Source organism: Myotis brandtii, unplaced genomic scaffold (assembly GCF_000412655.1).
Source record: "Myotis brandtii unplaced genomic scaffold, ASM41265v1 scaffold31, whole genome shotgun sequence".
NCBI lineage: Eukaryota > Metazoa > Chordata > Mammalia > Chiroptera > Vespertilionidae > Myotis > Myotis brandtii.
In genome coordinates this window covers 2672400-2688990 of record NW_005361873.1, presented here as the reverse complement: position 1 = coordinate 2688990, position 16591 = coordinate 2672400, and the positions used below count along the sequence as shown (strand labels likewise).

Below are 16591 nucleotides of genomic sequence, written 5' to 3'. Positions count from 1 at the left end.
CTTCTCTGTAGGAGATCAAACCCAGTGAGATAAACTAGCCAGAAAGTCTCATTTCACAGCTAAAGAAACTGACACTTGGCATCAGGTGATTAGCCCAAGGTCACGCTGGAGGAGCAGAGTGCTGAACTTTTGGACCACTACCCAGTGTTATTTTCATTATGCATTTATATCTGTATATTTTTAAACTTTCTCTAATGCCCACTAAGATTTTTTAAATTACTGCTTTATTTCTTTTCTTATACAAAGTTAATCATTTAAAACTTTGACATCTCAGCCAAGTAATTTCTCTTGTCCCTTTTATATTCCACTTGGGGTTGGACTGGGCTGATGGAGGCATAGGTAAGACAATGAGCAATTGAAATTCCAGGAGTGACCAAGGACATTGCACAGAGCAGCCTTTTGTTTCTGCCTGTTACTCAGTGAATATTGCTCTTATCATATGTCAAGAATGCTGTTAAATACCCAAAACAGAGATCCTTGAAACAGTTCCTCAGGGATTCACAGTCAAGAGGAAGACACACACTGACTGTTTTGTGAAGAGTTACCCACAGGGCCAAGCTTTAAAGACCCAAGCAAGGGTTCATGGCAAAGATGACTGGTGAAGTGTGGGTGGGAGTAGAGTAAATGAAGGCATTGAGTCACCAAGAATATCTTCTTTCTCTTCTATTCTGTCACTTGTTTAACCGTTGGATGACACATTGAGCACCATAACTAAAAATAAATTAATAGTAACAACAACAACAATAATAACAATAGAAGTCCCTGCCATTCCCTTTTTTTCACTGCTCTTTTCTAGACGTTAGCTGTTCTTAATTGAAACTGAATGTCTTACTATTAAGGTTTTTAAGTATCCAAATTCCAAAATTCTGCTGATATAATTTTTTTCTAAAACAAAACTATACATTAAAATGTGCGGGCTTTTTTATTTCCTGGCTGAAATTTTAAGCTCATTTTAGAGAATGGCTAAAGGTATATGAAGGTGAATCTTGTAATATAGAAATGTTTTGCATAAAGATTTTTTTATACTACCTATGAAGTAAAATTGCAAGGGAGATAAATAAAATGCTTGAAGAGTATGTAATACTGTTTTTTAATTCAAGTGCTTTTTATCTTTACAGCTGCAATTTTTGTGACTGAATAGGAAAAAAAATAATGAGTTTGGAGACTTCAGATAAGATTGATGCTCAGACTTACAAAGTGAGCCACCAGTACCAAACCCAATGCTTACTCATAACTTCTCTCCTGAAACGTGTAGCACAGCTGTGAAAGTGAACCTTAGGAATGTGTACTCCCTTCGCTGTTATCCCTGCTCTCAGACTTGTAGTGTATTTGGGTTATTTGTGTGTTGTATGATGTAAACAATGAGTGGATGTTTCTCATGCCCTTAGTGCTTTTCTGACCTCGCCCATGGACGGATGATGCAGCTGTTGTGTGGTGAGCCATTTGGAAAGATGTGTCTGTGTTTTTGAAGGTTTCAATGTATATATAACTTTTGGACAAACCTAAACTCTCCATAAATTCTCTTTTCTTCTGCATCTCTGTTACAGGAATAGTGTGATGATATCAAATAGTAAGGAAAACACTTAAATATACAAAACTCTTTTCAGTGTGGAATACATTTTTCCAATCACGGGAACTTCAACTATTGTGAGAAATGTTTATTTTTGTGGCACTGTATATGTTAAGAAATTTTATTTTAAAAAATATAAAGGTTAATGTCCATAATAAATATTTCTCCTTGAAGCTACCTTATCAAGAATGAAAAAAAAATGTGAGAATTCCCTATTTAATCACTGCTATATTAAAATCTATATTTTAATTATATTTGACAGGTTTTGCATCTAAATTGGCCTATTTATTCATTCTTGATTAAATGCACTGAAAAGTCAAGGGTCTGTTTCTATCATGTCCATACAAGTGCAATTGGAGATGTGCTATTCAAGTGATATTATGAAGGCACCCCAAGGTATATCTGTAATTGAAAAATTGCTGCAAATATTTGACTTTATTGTGAATTTTATGTACACCTGTTAATTTAGTATTTCTCTGTGTGTTCTGTAGACTAGTGTTCTTCCATCCCTCAACCGAGCTCAAAGTAGGTTTTGTTGTACCATTGTGATTAGAATTTAAACTGATTCAGAAAATTGTATCCTTTACTGTACATACTGTATTCTTTACTTTTTAATTTGTTGTCACACTGTCTGTGCTGATGGCTTGGCTTAAGATTTCGATGCATAAATGAGGTCACTGTTGATCAGTGTTGCTAGTGGCTTGGCAGCTCTTTGTAAAAGCATATTGGGTTGGAAAGGTGTTTGCCTATTTTTCAGATTATTTAATAGATGTATGGTACCATTTTAAAGTGGTTGTATCTGAATTTATTGTGGGGATAACATACACTGTAATGGGGAAAAATTACCTAAAACCAATTTCAAAATGGCTTTCTTTGTATTTCAGTTTAAAAACCCAATGCATGTATGCCCTCTGAGATGCAATAAACATCTTGAACAAAGAAAATGCAAACATAATCTTTTTCTCACTCTTTTTTTTTAGGGGTGGAAAAAGTCTGTTTCCAATGATACACACATACAAAATATTAAAAATTTTAAAACATTCAGGGTGAGAAATGCTGTCCATGTGAGTATAGTTTTGATAACTTTACAATATATTAAAAATAAGGGGAAAAAGAACAATTTTAATCAGCTATCATTAAATTTGGGACTCTGGCTGCTGCCCCCTAACCTGAAATTCCATATTCCAAAACAGAAGAGGATGAACTTTTCTTTTAAAACATGCAATTAAATCCATAATGGTTTTGTGAGAATTCCCCATAGAAGTTGGAGAATAATGTAACTTTATTCACACACTTGCATGCATAGTCACTCAGACACAAAATGTAGATTAGCCTGTTTTAACAAAATTGGGTGGCTTTATGCCTACAACTAGGTGTTCCAAGTAATTTTTTCAAAAAGTAGTCCAATCTCAATGGAAATATTTCTCAAATGGAAGCATACCCTTATTTCTAAAACTAACTTTCCCTTAGTTACCTAGTTTTGTGTCTTGGGGAGTGACTTGCAGAAGCTAGTATCTGATGATATATATACTTTTTATAGATTACATTTGGTCCTATATTCCTTTGTGGGCATATTGTAATAGAAATGTTGTGTTAGATTGTAAATCATTTTAAGTTTAATATTAAATTTTTAAAAAAGAAGCTTTTCTTCCATTGGACAAGAGTCCTCCATTGGTGAGTGTCATGGTGTCCTTGTAGGGGAATTGTCTCACAGCTGAGATGCTGGGTGAGGTCCGCTGGGCACTCAAAAACTTAAACTCTCTGGATAACTTTCAGCTCAGGTCCAATTTACTTATGGCGTCCCTGCACACGGTCAGTGTGCCTTTCTAGCCTCACCTCTGCTTCAACTCCACCCTGTGCATGTGTGCACACAAGTGCACCAGCACACTGTTCTGTGTGTGACCACACCACCACTCATGCCAGGGGACACCAAGCACTCTGCTGGCCCACACAGGGCCCTCTGCTGAAATTACCTCACCAACCCCACCAGTGCAGCTGAATTCCTCTTGTCCATCATGACTCTCACCCTGTTCTTCTCAGAGCACAATTTTCAACAGCCTTTATGGCATTTAACATATCTATATATATAAAAGCATAATATGCAAATCGACCAGACGACAGAACGACTGGTTGGCTATGATGCGCACTGACCACCGGGGGGCAGATGCTCAACACAGGAGCTGCCCCCAGTTTGCAGGCCCCAATTGCCCGATGGGGAACCAGGAACTGGGGGGTGGGTGGCGGCGGACGCGGGTGGTGCTGGGGCCCCAATCGCCCCCCCTGGTCGCCCCACACACAGAGTGCAACCAACGGTGGGGGGCAGGGCTGGCTTCCGGCAGCCAGGGAAGATCAGCCCTGACCATAGGCCAGGCCCAGGGACCCTACCCTGAATGAATTCTGTGCGCTGGGCCTCCAGTTGTGTTATAATCAACTGTGAAGATGGCATCTGTTTTGGCTGACTGTGAGCCTCAAAGGCAGGAAATGTCTCCCCCTGTTCATCTCCTCAGCAATGAGTACCTGAGTAAGTGCCAGGTAAGTGTCTGAAGGATGAACACAGTATGTTAGTTCTTAAAGGTCTCTTCACCTGTCTAGATACTGCTGGGCTACTATCACATTTCTGATAACTGAAGAATAACTTGCATAGTGCTTGTATTGTGAAACTAGAGGCCCAGTGCACAAATTCATGCACGGGTGGGGTCCAGCCAGCCTGGCCCCAATCAGGGCAGATCGGGGTTGGGCCAGCTGGGGGGAGGGACCATGGGTGATTGGCTGGAGGGCCCTGTCCCCCAATTGGGGTGGGGGGGCTGATAGGGGCCAGCAGCCTGGGGGAGGGGCTATGGGTGGTTGGCTGGCCAGCCCTGCCCCTGATCAGGGTGGGGGGCCAATCTAGGGTGGAGCCGGGCAGGGGGAGGGGCTGCAGAAGGTTGGCCAGCTGGCCCCGCCCCCCAATCAGGCCAGTTCGCTGGCCGCAGTGGGCGTCATAGCGACCAGTCATTCCGGTCATTACGTTACGGCATTCTGGTCACTGGCTTTTTACATACATATAGATCAGCGGTTCCAGCGGTTCTCAACCTGTGGGTCGTGACCCCTTTGGGGGTCGAACGACCCTTTCACAGGGGTCGCCTAAGACCATCGGAAAACACATATATAATTACATATTGTTTTTGTGATTAATCACTATGCTTTAATTATGTTCAATTTGTAACAATGAAAATACATCCTGCATATCAGATATTTACATTACGATTCATAACAGTAGCAAAATTACAGTTATGAAGTAGCAATGAAAATAATTTTATGGTTGGGGGTCACCACAACATGAGGAACTGTATTAAAGGGTCACAGCATTAGGAAGGTTGAGAACCACTGATATAGATGGTATTAGAGTTTTAATAATTCTTTTTCAGCTTGCTGTAATAAAAGAACTAACACCAATTAAAACCCATCTTGCCTTGGCCGGTTTGGCTCAGCAGTTAGAGCGTCAGCCCAGGCACCTAAGGGTCGCAGGTTCTATTCCCAGTCAAGGGCACATACCTGGGTTGCAGGTTCAATGTGGCCAGGTCAGGGCATGTGCAAAAGGCAACCAATCAATGTGTCTCTCTCACATAGAAGTTTCTCTCCTCTCTCTCTCTCTCTCTCTCTCTCTCACTCTCTCTCTCCTCCCTCCCCTTCCACTCTATAAAATCCATGGAAAAATCCTCAGGTGAGGATTTTTTTAAAAACACACCATCTTAAGTTGAAGATTTGAATCACTTTCTATATGGTGTAATGATTGCAAGTGGTTCTCAGTGTCTCCTTTGATCTCTAGCTTTCATGTTATTTATTGTACTTTTAAAAAGTGAAGAAAGGCAAAAGATTTTTTGGGATGTACACAATCGTCAGTAGCTATTAGGACATATAATGAACAAAGCTTTTGACCAACAGTCTCCCTTTAGGAATCTTTGGAAGAAATGCTAAGACAAGTGTATAAAATAAAAATGTGAGGGCGTTAAAAAAAATACTGAAAAGAATCCCACCTATGCATTTGATAGTTTTGTCACCATTTTCCTCACCAACATACTGGAAGGAGTTTACAAGAAAAAACATGAAGGCAGGTAAAACTGAGAAAACATTTAGCTTGAAAGAAAAAGAAAAATATTGTGCGCAGAGGGAGAACTGTGTGAGGTGGAAGAACAATCAGTTTAGGAAAGATAGGTTATGATAGTGGTTCCCAAACCTGGGTGATCGTCGTACGTACTTGGAGAGCTTTATCAGATATAGACGCCTGCGCTTCACACTGAGAGACTGCAGGGAAGATTTCGGTGAGGCCCTGGAAACGGGCTTTCTGAAATAATTCCCTAGGTTATTTCAATGAGCAGCCAAATTCAGAAACCACTAGGCTAAGGGAAACCATTGAAATACCATAAATCCAGTGGACTCTGAATATGTAGCTCTATTGGAAAGTCACAGATGATTCCAGCAAAAGAGAACATTTCCAAACTCTTTAAAATAGGAAAGCCACAAAGAGTATTTTGTTTGACCTAGCCTAAAAATTAACACATTTAGTTGCAGGTTATAAAAAGGTGGTCCGTGTAGCATAATGATACACTAGTTTTCACCGAAACCCAAGCTTTCATCTGGGAGTACGTGCACGAGAGACATGCTGCTATATGCGGGCTGACGGTTGCCCAGGACATCCGATTAGGGAACCACATCAGTCACGGACCATCCACATGAAGTGGCACCACTGCCCATTTGGTGGGTACAATAGTGTCACTTACTTTCCCAGGCCATAAAGAACGCCTTTTAAAGTAAATGTTTCAAGTACAGTGGCAAAAGACTAAATCCAGTTGTCTCAAAAATAACACACTTTTATTTTCAGGCAATTGCTTGATAAAGTGGTACTTTTGTTTGGCAGTAGGATCTTTGCACCAAGCCAATCCTGATTTTTAAAAGAAAGAAAACAAACAGCACTTGTGTAGGTATTGCAAAGAAATGTTTTTGAAGAATTTAAAAGTTGTATCTTCTAAGTTGTTGGCTGCAAATTTGTCTAACAACTGATCCATTGAAAGTAGTTTTAAGGAAAAAAATTCTCACATCCTCCCAGAACTCTCTACTGTGTATTAGTATGTTCTTTTCTCTTATATCCTGAGATTTGTGGTGTTTTACGATCTGGTATCTGGGTCAGTAGCACTAGTTTAAATTCTAAGGAAAACAAAATTGCAAAGTTTTGACTCCTGTCAATTAATGGGAAGGGGAAGACGGGTAAGGGGCAGGTGCATGAAGCAGGAAGGGGCTTCTCCTTATCTGCCAGGGGCCTCAGTACTCTAGGGATTGTTCTTGGGACGTCCCTGAATTGTTCTTCCAGCTGAGAAGAGATAAACTCCTTAATGGGCAGTTCTTAGAAGAGCATTGCATTGTTTGCTAGCTAAACGCCTGTAGCTGGAAGTTTAGGAGTAACATAGCGATGGAGAGTGGAAGATGACTATTTTGAGAAAACAAGAGTTGTATCACCCCAATCCTCCCAAGAGGGCCAGCAGCACACACATTCACACATACTCACACTCACACTAGTTCTGGGATAAATGATTGCTGACCTCTGCTCTTAGGATATTCTAGTCTTTCTTTCAATTATATTAAGTAATTTCTGTAATCTTAGAAAACTAATTGCAAGTGTCAGGATATTATATTTGGTGAACATTTACTTTATACAGGGAAGTCTGGTCTGGTTAGACAATTAAAGGTCTTTCATTCCACATCAGGAATTTTTTCCATTATACCAGAGTTGGTATATCTATAAACCACAATGCTAAGTGCATGCATAAATCAGGTGCAGCTGTATGGCCAATTCTAAACTTTCAATAACACATTAACATTCAATATTTTGGGGGTTTCATAAAATATTGGGGAAAGAATTTTTTTTCTTTACTTTTGAGGTTAGAATTGCATTTGAGTATAAAAACAAGTCAATTCTGTAGACCACTGATGTTTTCCTTTTTTTATTCATTTTTTTAATTATTTTTATAATTTCTTTTAAACAACTTTTTAAAATATAGGTTAAGCTTTTTTATGAAAATCTTTCTATAATGTACTGCCCTCCAAAACTCATACTGGACAGAACTAAATGTTATATTGATTACGCAATCATTATAAGCATAACATATTGGTATGCTTTCATATGTCTATAGAGAAGAATAAGGAATGGATAGGCTGAGCAAAAGCCTAGAACTTTTCAAAATCATCTGTATTCAGTTATATGAAGAGATTCCAAAGTATTTCCCTTATCTATGCCACATGTGTGAAAGTATACACACTTCTCAGGCTATGAATACATACACAGAGAATTTTAATAACACAAGTTCAAGTTTGAGTATTAATAAAACATTTATAAATATAGATAGAAATGTGCTCACATAGCCAAAGTTTGGTAACCATACTGGAAGGTAAAAATAGATAATAAATTCACATATTGGCTGCATTGTGAATTGAAGTAGATATTCTAAGTAGCCAGCTTCTGCCCAGTGCTTGAAAAAAGTGAAGGGATCTTAAGATATTATTGGAAAGTTTAAAATATTACTAAAACAAAAGTATTTTGAAGGCATGTTCTGAGGCAGAGTTTATCTTATTAAATGTTTACATGGCAGATGGAGAGGATGAGGAGTCGCTGCAGGAGCCTGGGACCTGTCAGTTTGAAGGCATGCTCATCAGAAACTCAAACAAGTCAGTAGGGAATATGGCAAATATCTGATTCCTTAAGTGCCACAATATTCTGAGAGTAAAATTCTCATTATAATAAGTATTTCCATTATTTAGATATGTAGCTTTATCTTGAATACAATATACACTTAAGATAATAGCTCTAATTATTTGAAGGCTTATCATGTAGCAGAGAGTAAATAATGCCTTCAATGAATACTTGATACTTTAAGCATATATTAATTGCCTCCTATGTCCCAGGTATGAGCACTTGAGATGATGATAATGAAAGTGGGAAGAAGGCGATTGGTTGGCCTGAGCTGCCATTCATAACCCTTAACCTAGTTCCTCTGGTGACTGGGATGTTTGTGAGTTCCCTGGCCCTGGCCCAACATGCAACTTGTAAGTTTAGAATAGACACCTATTATGGACTGAATGTTTGTGCGCTACCCCCACCCCCAATTCATATGTTGAAGCCCTACCCAAAAAAGCGGGCCTGAATGAGGTCATTGGGGCTAGGTGGGGTCACCAGGGTGGAGCCCTCTTGATGGGATTAGTCCCCTTATGAAGAGACACCGAAGAGCTCACAGCTCTCTCTCTGAGAGTAAACAGAGAAGAGGTCATGGGAGCACACTGCAAGATGGCTGGCCTCCAAACCAAGAAAAGGGGCTTCAGAAACCTACCTTGCCGAAATCCCCAGCCTTCAAAACTGTGAGAAATCAATTTCTATTGTTTAAGCCACCAGTCTATGATATTTTGTTATGATAGCGAGCAGATTAAGACAACACCTCCCCTGTGGGTGAAGCAAATTAGCCCAAATTGGGAATACAAATTATTTTAAGACACCATATGCACAGGATGCAACTTCCAGTTATTAATTACAGAAAGAAGTGAACAAGGAATTTTCCTCCCTAGACTTTAGAAAACCATTTGAGGGTGTTTTCTCCCCTTTGGTATATGATAAGTGGATCAGGGTGGAGCCCTCTTGATGGGATTAGTCCCCTTATGAAGAGACACCGAAGAGCTCACAGCTCTCTCTCTGAGAGTAAACAGAGAAGAGGTCATGGGAGCACACTGCAAGATGGCTGGCCTCCAAACCAAGAAAAGGGGCTTCAGAAACCTACCTTGCCGAAATGCCCAGCCTTCAAAACTGTGAGAAATCAATTTCTATTGTTTAAGCCACCAGTCTATGATATTTTGTTATGATAGCGAGCAGATTAAGACAATACCTCCCCTGTGGGTGAAGCAAATTAGCCCAAATTGGGAATACAAATTATTTTAAGACACCATATGCACAGGATGCAACTTCCAGTTATTAATTACAGAAAGAAGTGAACAGGGAATTTTCCTCCCTAGACTTTAGAAAACCATTTGAGGGTGTTTTCTCCCCTTTGGTATATGATAAGTGGATAAAAAAACTGTGTATCCTATACAGTGACCCCATCTGATGAGAAGAATTCGCCATCGATTCATCATTCAGTTAGAAAAGATAAGAGAATGGGAGAATCAAATAAAGCTCTGCAAAGAAAATGAGCTACATGTTATATTTTTGAAAAGTACAATGATTTTAAGGAGATTATGTATAGTCAGAATTTAACCTTAAACACCAAACTACTGACACTAAACACCCTAAATTACTCTGAATTTACAAATCCCAGGAATTATTTTGTAAGCATCTAAGATGAAGTTTTGTGTGTGCATGTTTGCAATAAGTGTGAAAAATTCACCTGGAAACATCTTTAGTTGCAATGATCATATAGATGATTTTTCAAAAAAGATCTGAACAAATCTTTTGAGTCAGTAGCCCTGTTCCACTAGTGTCAATAATAAAATACTACTTAGTGAAATGTGGTTAGAATGAAATAGAATCATTTTTAAGTAAATGACAGTTGATTTAATACTTGCTGAAACCCTTCATAAAAAATATATACAAACACAATAATAGTTATAACTGATTTACTTTTAAAATTTTTTATTGAATGATTTTTTTCACCAACTCACATAAAAGAATGTACACTTGTGTTGAATTTCAGCTGTTTTGGACACAATTTACAAACCATTTTATCATAAGCTGATCAGATATTCCTATGCATACTAATCAAGGATTTAACTCCCCATTCATAAAAACAATAATAACAAATAAAACAAATTTGAGCTCTGGCAAAATCAGTAACTTGGGTGTGTCATGACAGAAGAGAATGTGTTCCCTCGAAACTGCCAGGAAGAGCAGACCAGAGATTAGGCTGGTAGTTCCTGAATTTCATGGTTCATTCATCTACAAATTACTAAAACCCCTTGGAAATAAAGGCCTGGCCCTGGCCAGTGTTGCTCAGTGGGTAGAGCGTCATCCTGTGCACCAAAGGTTCATGGGTTTGATTACGGGTCAGGGCACATACCCAGGTTGCAGGTTCTGTCCCTGGTCGGGGCTCAGGCATGAGGCAACCAACCGATCAATGTTTCTCTCTCTAGAATCAATGAAAAATATATCATTGGTTGAGGATTAATAAAAAAAAAAAGTAATAAATAAGAGCCTGAACTAATGCCCTTTTATAACCATTCAGGAAATAGGTATCAAGTGCCCCAGGGCAACCGGTGGACTCTGTCTGCTGAGGCTGCCATGATGGCCAGAGTGAGTGAACAGCCTTGGTCTCTAATGAAAATAATCCGAACCTTCTTTGTAAAAGTATTCTTAGATCGTATTCATTTTAAGGAAGCTATTTAAAATTGCTACTCAGAGAATTCGCCAAAAATAATACGCCTAAGGCCCTATGAAGAAAGCTGAATTTTGTCAAGGGAAAAAAGACTCTCGCTTGAGAAAGACGAGAATTGCTTGTCCTAAGAACACACGGGAGACTGTGTAGCATAAAGTGATGTGCCTTTCAAATGCAAGGCCATATACAACTGTGGAGCTGTCTCCCCTATGCATGCATGAAAAGCCCATGGTTAGAACACTAGTTAAATAAAAGCTTGAGATCTTAAAAGGTCTCAGCTTCCCTATTTTTAAACTAGATTTATTTCCTAGGATGAAGTATTTCTTTCATTTTAAACTATACACACTTCAGTCGATATCTTTCAAAGCAGTACGATAGGTGACAGTTCTGTTGATAAAGCTATTCCTTGTAATTCTTTAAAAAACAAAACAAACAAAAAACTGAAGTTTCTCAGACCCAAGAGAAAGCAATATAAACACGGAGGGCATGCACTGAATGGGTCCATCTCAGAGTAGTCCTAACTGTCGTGAATGTTTGTCTCTAATTCGATTTGAAATGTGACCTGTCCGCCTCTGTATCTGCCGTTTCACCTTTAATTGGCGCCCAGCACCACAGTAGATTCTTCTTGGGGTAGGACCCTGAGAATAACTCCATTGAGAAATCACATTGTTTATAGGATCAGCTTGAAGTTTTAAAGAGTGTCTAATTTTTAAGAAGGCTAGCAGGAAAAAAAATTACTTTGCACAAACCAAACTTACCACCATGTGAAGAAGAATATATACTTGGCATGGAAATGCCCATCAATAACTTTACCTAAACGGTTTTACATGCAGGAAAATCTCCTCCTTTTGACAAAAGTAAATTTATAAAAATATTGAAATGCTATTAATAGAGTTCGTGTCCAGGCACACTCCGTGAGGTGGTCTTGCTACAATCATCGGAACTGGTTTCCCCTGCGACTTAGATCGTCCGTGGCCTGGTTTCGGGGTCCCGTTACCCGTAAGTACAGTCGGCGTCCTCCCCGCGGATCCAGAGGCACAGCTGGGCGTACTTGAGGGGCGTGATGCGCACCGCCACGTTGTAGTCCTTCTGCTCGCCCTGCACGTCCACCCACTGGTGGCCGGAATAGACCGCGATGATCTTGCGCTTCCAATGCTTGTCTGGCTCTTTCAGACGCAGGTAGACCCCGGAGCCGGTGGAGCCCGGCTGGGCATCGCAGTATTGATAGAGGAGATCACTCGACTCCTCGGACACGCTGCAAAACCGGTAGACCAGCTGATCAGCTCTGTCCTGATCAAAGCCGGAGAAGTGGATCATGCCCCCGGGCAGCTTCCTGAGGGCCGGGCTGATTCCTAGGTCCATGTATTTCTTTTTGTGAGCACGTTTCAGCTCCAGAAGAGCGTAGTCGTAGTCCAAGGCGGCGGCCCCTCTCCCTCCCGTGGCCCAGCCTTTGGGGATGTGGGTGTTCTTGACGCGGGTCCACTGGAAGGAGGGCCCGCCCTCAGCGCCCCTCTGACCCCCAGCAGAGTTCTTTCTCCTCCTTGCAGCCTTGGCTCTCTCCTTCAGATTCTCTTTGCTGCCCTCTCGTTGGTCATCACCATTGGCTTCTCTCCTGCTCCTCCTGGAACCCCTACGTTTCTTGCCACCTCCTTTATTTCTCATCTTCAGCAGCCCTACCCTCAGCTTTCTACTCCCTTTCACATAGTCCTTCCCGTCGTGCACACAGTGGGCGGCGGTCAGAACGTGCTTGGGGGACACGAGGACGCCACTGCAGCCCGTGGACAGCTTCACGGCTGTGTTGAAAGGGAAGTTGGTGAGGAATCTTTTGTCCAGGATGCTGAACCTGCTGTCTGTGCCATACACCTGCCTCTTTCTCCTCGCCGAGGCCCCTCTGGCGGTGGTGTTCGGCATGGGCTCCAGGACCAGACCTTGCACTTTCACTCTGGTCAAGGTCCGGGTGCCATTCTCAAAGACAGTCTCGTAGGAGAGCGAATCTTCCAGGTCAGAGAGGCTGGGAGCAGGGAGTTCTTTCTGGCACTCGATGCCACACACTTTCTTTAACACCATCTTGGCATCGGCCTCAAACGTGGGGCTCGTGAGATGGAAAGTCCTGTCACTGACAACCCGGGGTACTTTTCTCAGATGCCACATAAAATCCTGCTCCTGCTCCATCTCTGATCCATCAGTGAGGGGCCACCCAAGTGGGGTACTTTTCTCAGATGCCACATAAAATCCTGCTCCACCTCTGATCCATCAGTGAGGGGCCACCCAAGCGTGAAAAAGATCAACCACAGCAGCGTCTTTTCCATTGTGTTCTTCTCTCTTGTCCTTAAAAAATAGAAAGAGAAAAGAGGGGCTTTACAACGTTTTCTTTTTAAAATGTTACTTATCCATGTCATTTAGGCCTTGGGTCCAATCTTCACCACAAACAGGAGTCCTTATTTTCCCTGTACTTAGGTTTTATTGTGATTAAACACCCTGTTAAGTAGGCTCAGACAGATTTCCAAAATCAGTAGATTGTTTTCCCCCCAATCTTCCCACCACCAGCCCTAACTCTCTCGCTGCCCCAGTCTGCCATCTCCACCTCTACCTCCCCAGGCCCAATGCGTGGGAGAGGGGGACGGAATAGCTAACTGGGGGTCTCTACTGCCCAAGCCACACTCTCCTCCTTCCTAGGTCTCCTGCAACCTTATTTCCAGATGCCTTAGACATACAGATAGCAGGAGATGCTCCGCACTTCCCCTGCACTTGGCTCCTTAAACGCAAAAATCATAAGATTCCTCATCTCTACAGTGTAAGTCCTTGCACAGAGCTCAAAAAAGCGTTCATTAGAATACAGTGGATTTCCCAGAACCATGGTTTGCGGACCAAGCTGATTGACGATGTAATTGAAATCACCAGATACTATTCTAAAAGCAGTAGAGGCTTATGAAGTAAATAAATGAGGTAATCTGCTGTTGACCTGCTTTGATTTTTACAAGCAGAACCCCTTATCATAAAAAATATGCACAGGCCATTTTATGCTAAAGTTAGAAAAATGTACTCTGTACTTACTACCATCTAAGGCAAAGCAACATACAAACATGTGTCACAGTGGGCTTTTACTCTATGTTAAAATTAGTTACAAGAATTTATGGAGCACAGGCTATGACTCCGAATTGGCTACTTGGGGGAGCGTGATAGGGATGAAATATAGTGCCTTTCCTCATGGGTCTCCTCCTCCAAGAGCAGTGGTTCTGTGTTAAGTAATTTTAAAGTTGTGAGTGCTGATCGATCATGCATTGCATCTTCTTGTATTCACCTCTTCTTGTCCTCTTTCCCTGCCTCCCTAGGCTCACAGGTATGTAAATCTCTGTAGTGGAGCTGATGTTTGTCAGTTGTTGCTTCCTGAGGGTGGGGCCAGTGGTAGCACTTTTTGGAGCATCAAGTTTGAAATTTGTAAGCTACGCTCCACATCATTTTTAATTAAAAGCTGAAATATCCAGGCTTAGCAAATGATTTGCACTTAGTATAGAGCAGAGGCAAATTCAAAGTTACATTATTCCTACAACACTTGGACTCTCAATGCTCTCTGATAATGTTTGTGTGTTTGTGTGTGTGTGTGTGTGTGTGTGTTATATAAAAATAATGAAGAATGTTAGGAATGTTCCTTAACCCAGGGTACACCCATAGGATCCTGTGCACCGGCATGAAAACCACAAGTTATCTCTGAGCAGAGTTGGATACGACATTGCTTGATACAACAGAGTTCCTTTTGCCATATAGGAGTACAGAATTTTATTAATAAACAGCATTCTTTAATAAAACATATACTACATAACCTCTCCATTGTTTAAACATGATATATTCACCAAAATATGACACAATTAACTTGAATCACCATACATTGGAACATATTGAACAAATTTATAATAATCTTTACCATGTTTTGGCATCAGCAAGATTACACAGAAGTTTTGCAATTTCCATTTTTTTTGTATCTGCTCACACTTGAATGCTGAGTAATGGTGATTCAGTTCATTTTAGACTGTATTGTTTAAGTACCTTGTAACTTACCTTGTAACTTATTTTATTTGGGGAAATAATGGATATTGTCCAAAAATCAATAAAGAATATACTTTGGAAAAGAATCCACAGTCATGGGACAATATTGTCTAATCATTACCATGGCAAATTTGACTTTATCAGAGCAGTATTTATATTGATAATGATTTTGTTGAGCCACTTAGTATTTTCTTTTGTTATCTTCTATGCAATCTGCACAATGAATATTTCATAAATTTTATTTAATTGGGTTGGAGTGAAAAGCTTATAACTCAGTAATTCCACTAAGACCTTGAAATCCTGTGCTTAACTGGATAGTTTCCACAATGAAAAATTATGTCTTTGCAAAAAAAAAGCTAAAATCAGAGTTATTTGCTGCCTCTTAGCTTATCAACAGACTAAAATAGATGATGATTAAAAAGATATATATATTTTATCTACCTGATGCTCAGCAAAATTTCAATCAAGGGAGCTTTTTAGTCTGGAAAACAAGTTTTAAAAATTAATTTTTTCACCATGGCTGGTTTTGCTCAGTGGTTAAAGTGTTGGCCTGCAAACCAAAGGGTCTCAGGTTCAATTCCCGATCAAGGGAATGTACCTCAGTTGCAGGTTCAATCCTCAGCCCCACTGGGGAGCATACAGGAGACAACAAATCAATGTGTCTCTCTCACATTGATGTTTCTCTCTCTCTCCCCCGCCTACTCCCTCCCTTCCACCTAATCCTCACCCAAGGAAAAAAAAATATTCTTGGGTGAGGATTAAAAAAAAATTTGATTTTTTCATTTAGCCCTTTATGATAATAGCTGTCTATTTATACAGTACATGATTGCAGTATATGATTGCATCAAAGACTGAAAGTCAGCCATATGTCTTCATTGAGAAATACATAGAATCACTTTGTACATATTAACACTTGATACTAATGTTCTGTAGAATAATAATGTGGGAGAGTCATTCCTAGGCAAACAGAGATGTCCCAAATCATGGTGCTGTGGTACTATTTCCCCAGTTTGTTTTTGTTTTCAGAATGATTTAGTTTAGTCTTGCAACTTTTTATCTACTTAGGGATTAGAAAGGAAGAATGTAGCTATTAAATAACTGACAAGATCATATTCTACTATGCAAATCATTGAACTGGAATATGAACAAAAAATATAGAAGTTTCCCTACTCTTTACGAAATAAAACATGTACTCTGTGTCATAACTCTGTAGGCAGGCTTTTAAGAAAGCCCAATGTAATCATTTTATGTGTCAACTTGACTAGGCCACAGGGTGCCCAGGTACTTGGTTGCACATTACCCTGGGTGTGGTGTGCCTGTGACGGTGTTTCTGGATGAGATTGGCATTTGAATTAGTAGAATGAGCAAAACAGTTTTCTCTCCTCAATGTGGGTGGGCCTCACCCAATCAGTTGAAGGTCTGAACAGAATGAAGACTGACTCTCCTGTGAGTAACGTAAAACACTTCCTACCTAACTGCTTTGAGCTGAGGCATTGCTTTTATTCCTGACTTGGGACTCAACATGAAACATGAACAACTCAAAAGAATGTCATTAATTTGTTAATAAAATTCTGTATTGATGTCTGGCAAG

General features: G+C 40.3%; 2 protein-coding genes across 6 annotated transcripts in view; one reads left to right on the top strand and one right to left on the bottom strand.

The window, feature by feature from the left end:
- SNAP91 (synaptosomal-associated protein, 91kDa) overlaps positions 1-2525 on the top strand; it is a 121274-nt gene extending 118749 nt beyond the window's left edge. For all 5 annotated transcript variants that reach the window (XM_014542658.1, XM_005869944.2, XM_014542661.1 and 2 more), the window contains one exon: positions 1119-2525. The gene's annotated coding sequence lies outside the window, so the exon portion shown is untranslated. The remainder of the gene's footprint in view (positions 1-1118) is intronic.
- Positions 2526-10704: 8179 nt separating this feature from the next.
- Positions 10705-13265, bottom strand: PRSS35 (protease, serine, 35). Its single transcript, XM_005869943.2, has 2 exons — positions 13200-13265; positions 10705-13122 (listed from the first exon to the last, which is right to left on the bottom strand). Exons 1-2 carry the CDS (start codon positions 13263-13265, stop codon positions 11950-11952), a joined length of 1239 nt encoding a protein of 412 aa, XP_005870005.1. The 3' UTR covers positions 10705-11949.
- Between the last annotated feature and the right edge of the window lie 3326 nt (positions 13266-16591).

What these genes read in the sequence shown, in the direction of transcription:
- PRSS35 (XM_005869943.2), bottom strand. Translation starts at nt 13,265, where the DNA reads ATGGAAAAGACGCTGCTGTGGTTGATCTTTTTCACGCTTGGGTGGCCC. An exon ending in CCCTCACTGATGGATCAGAG is followed by an intron (nt 13,123 to 13,199) that starts GTGGAGCAGGAT and finishes TCAGAGATGGAG; the next exon opens with CAGGAGCAGGATTTTATGTG.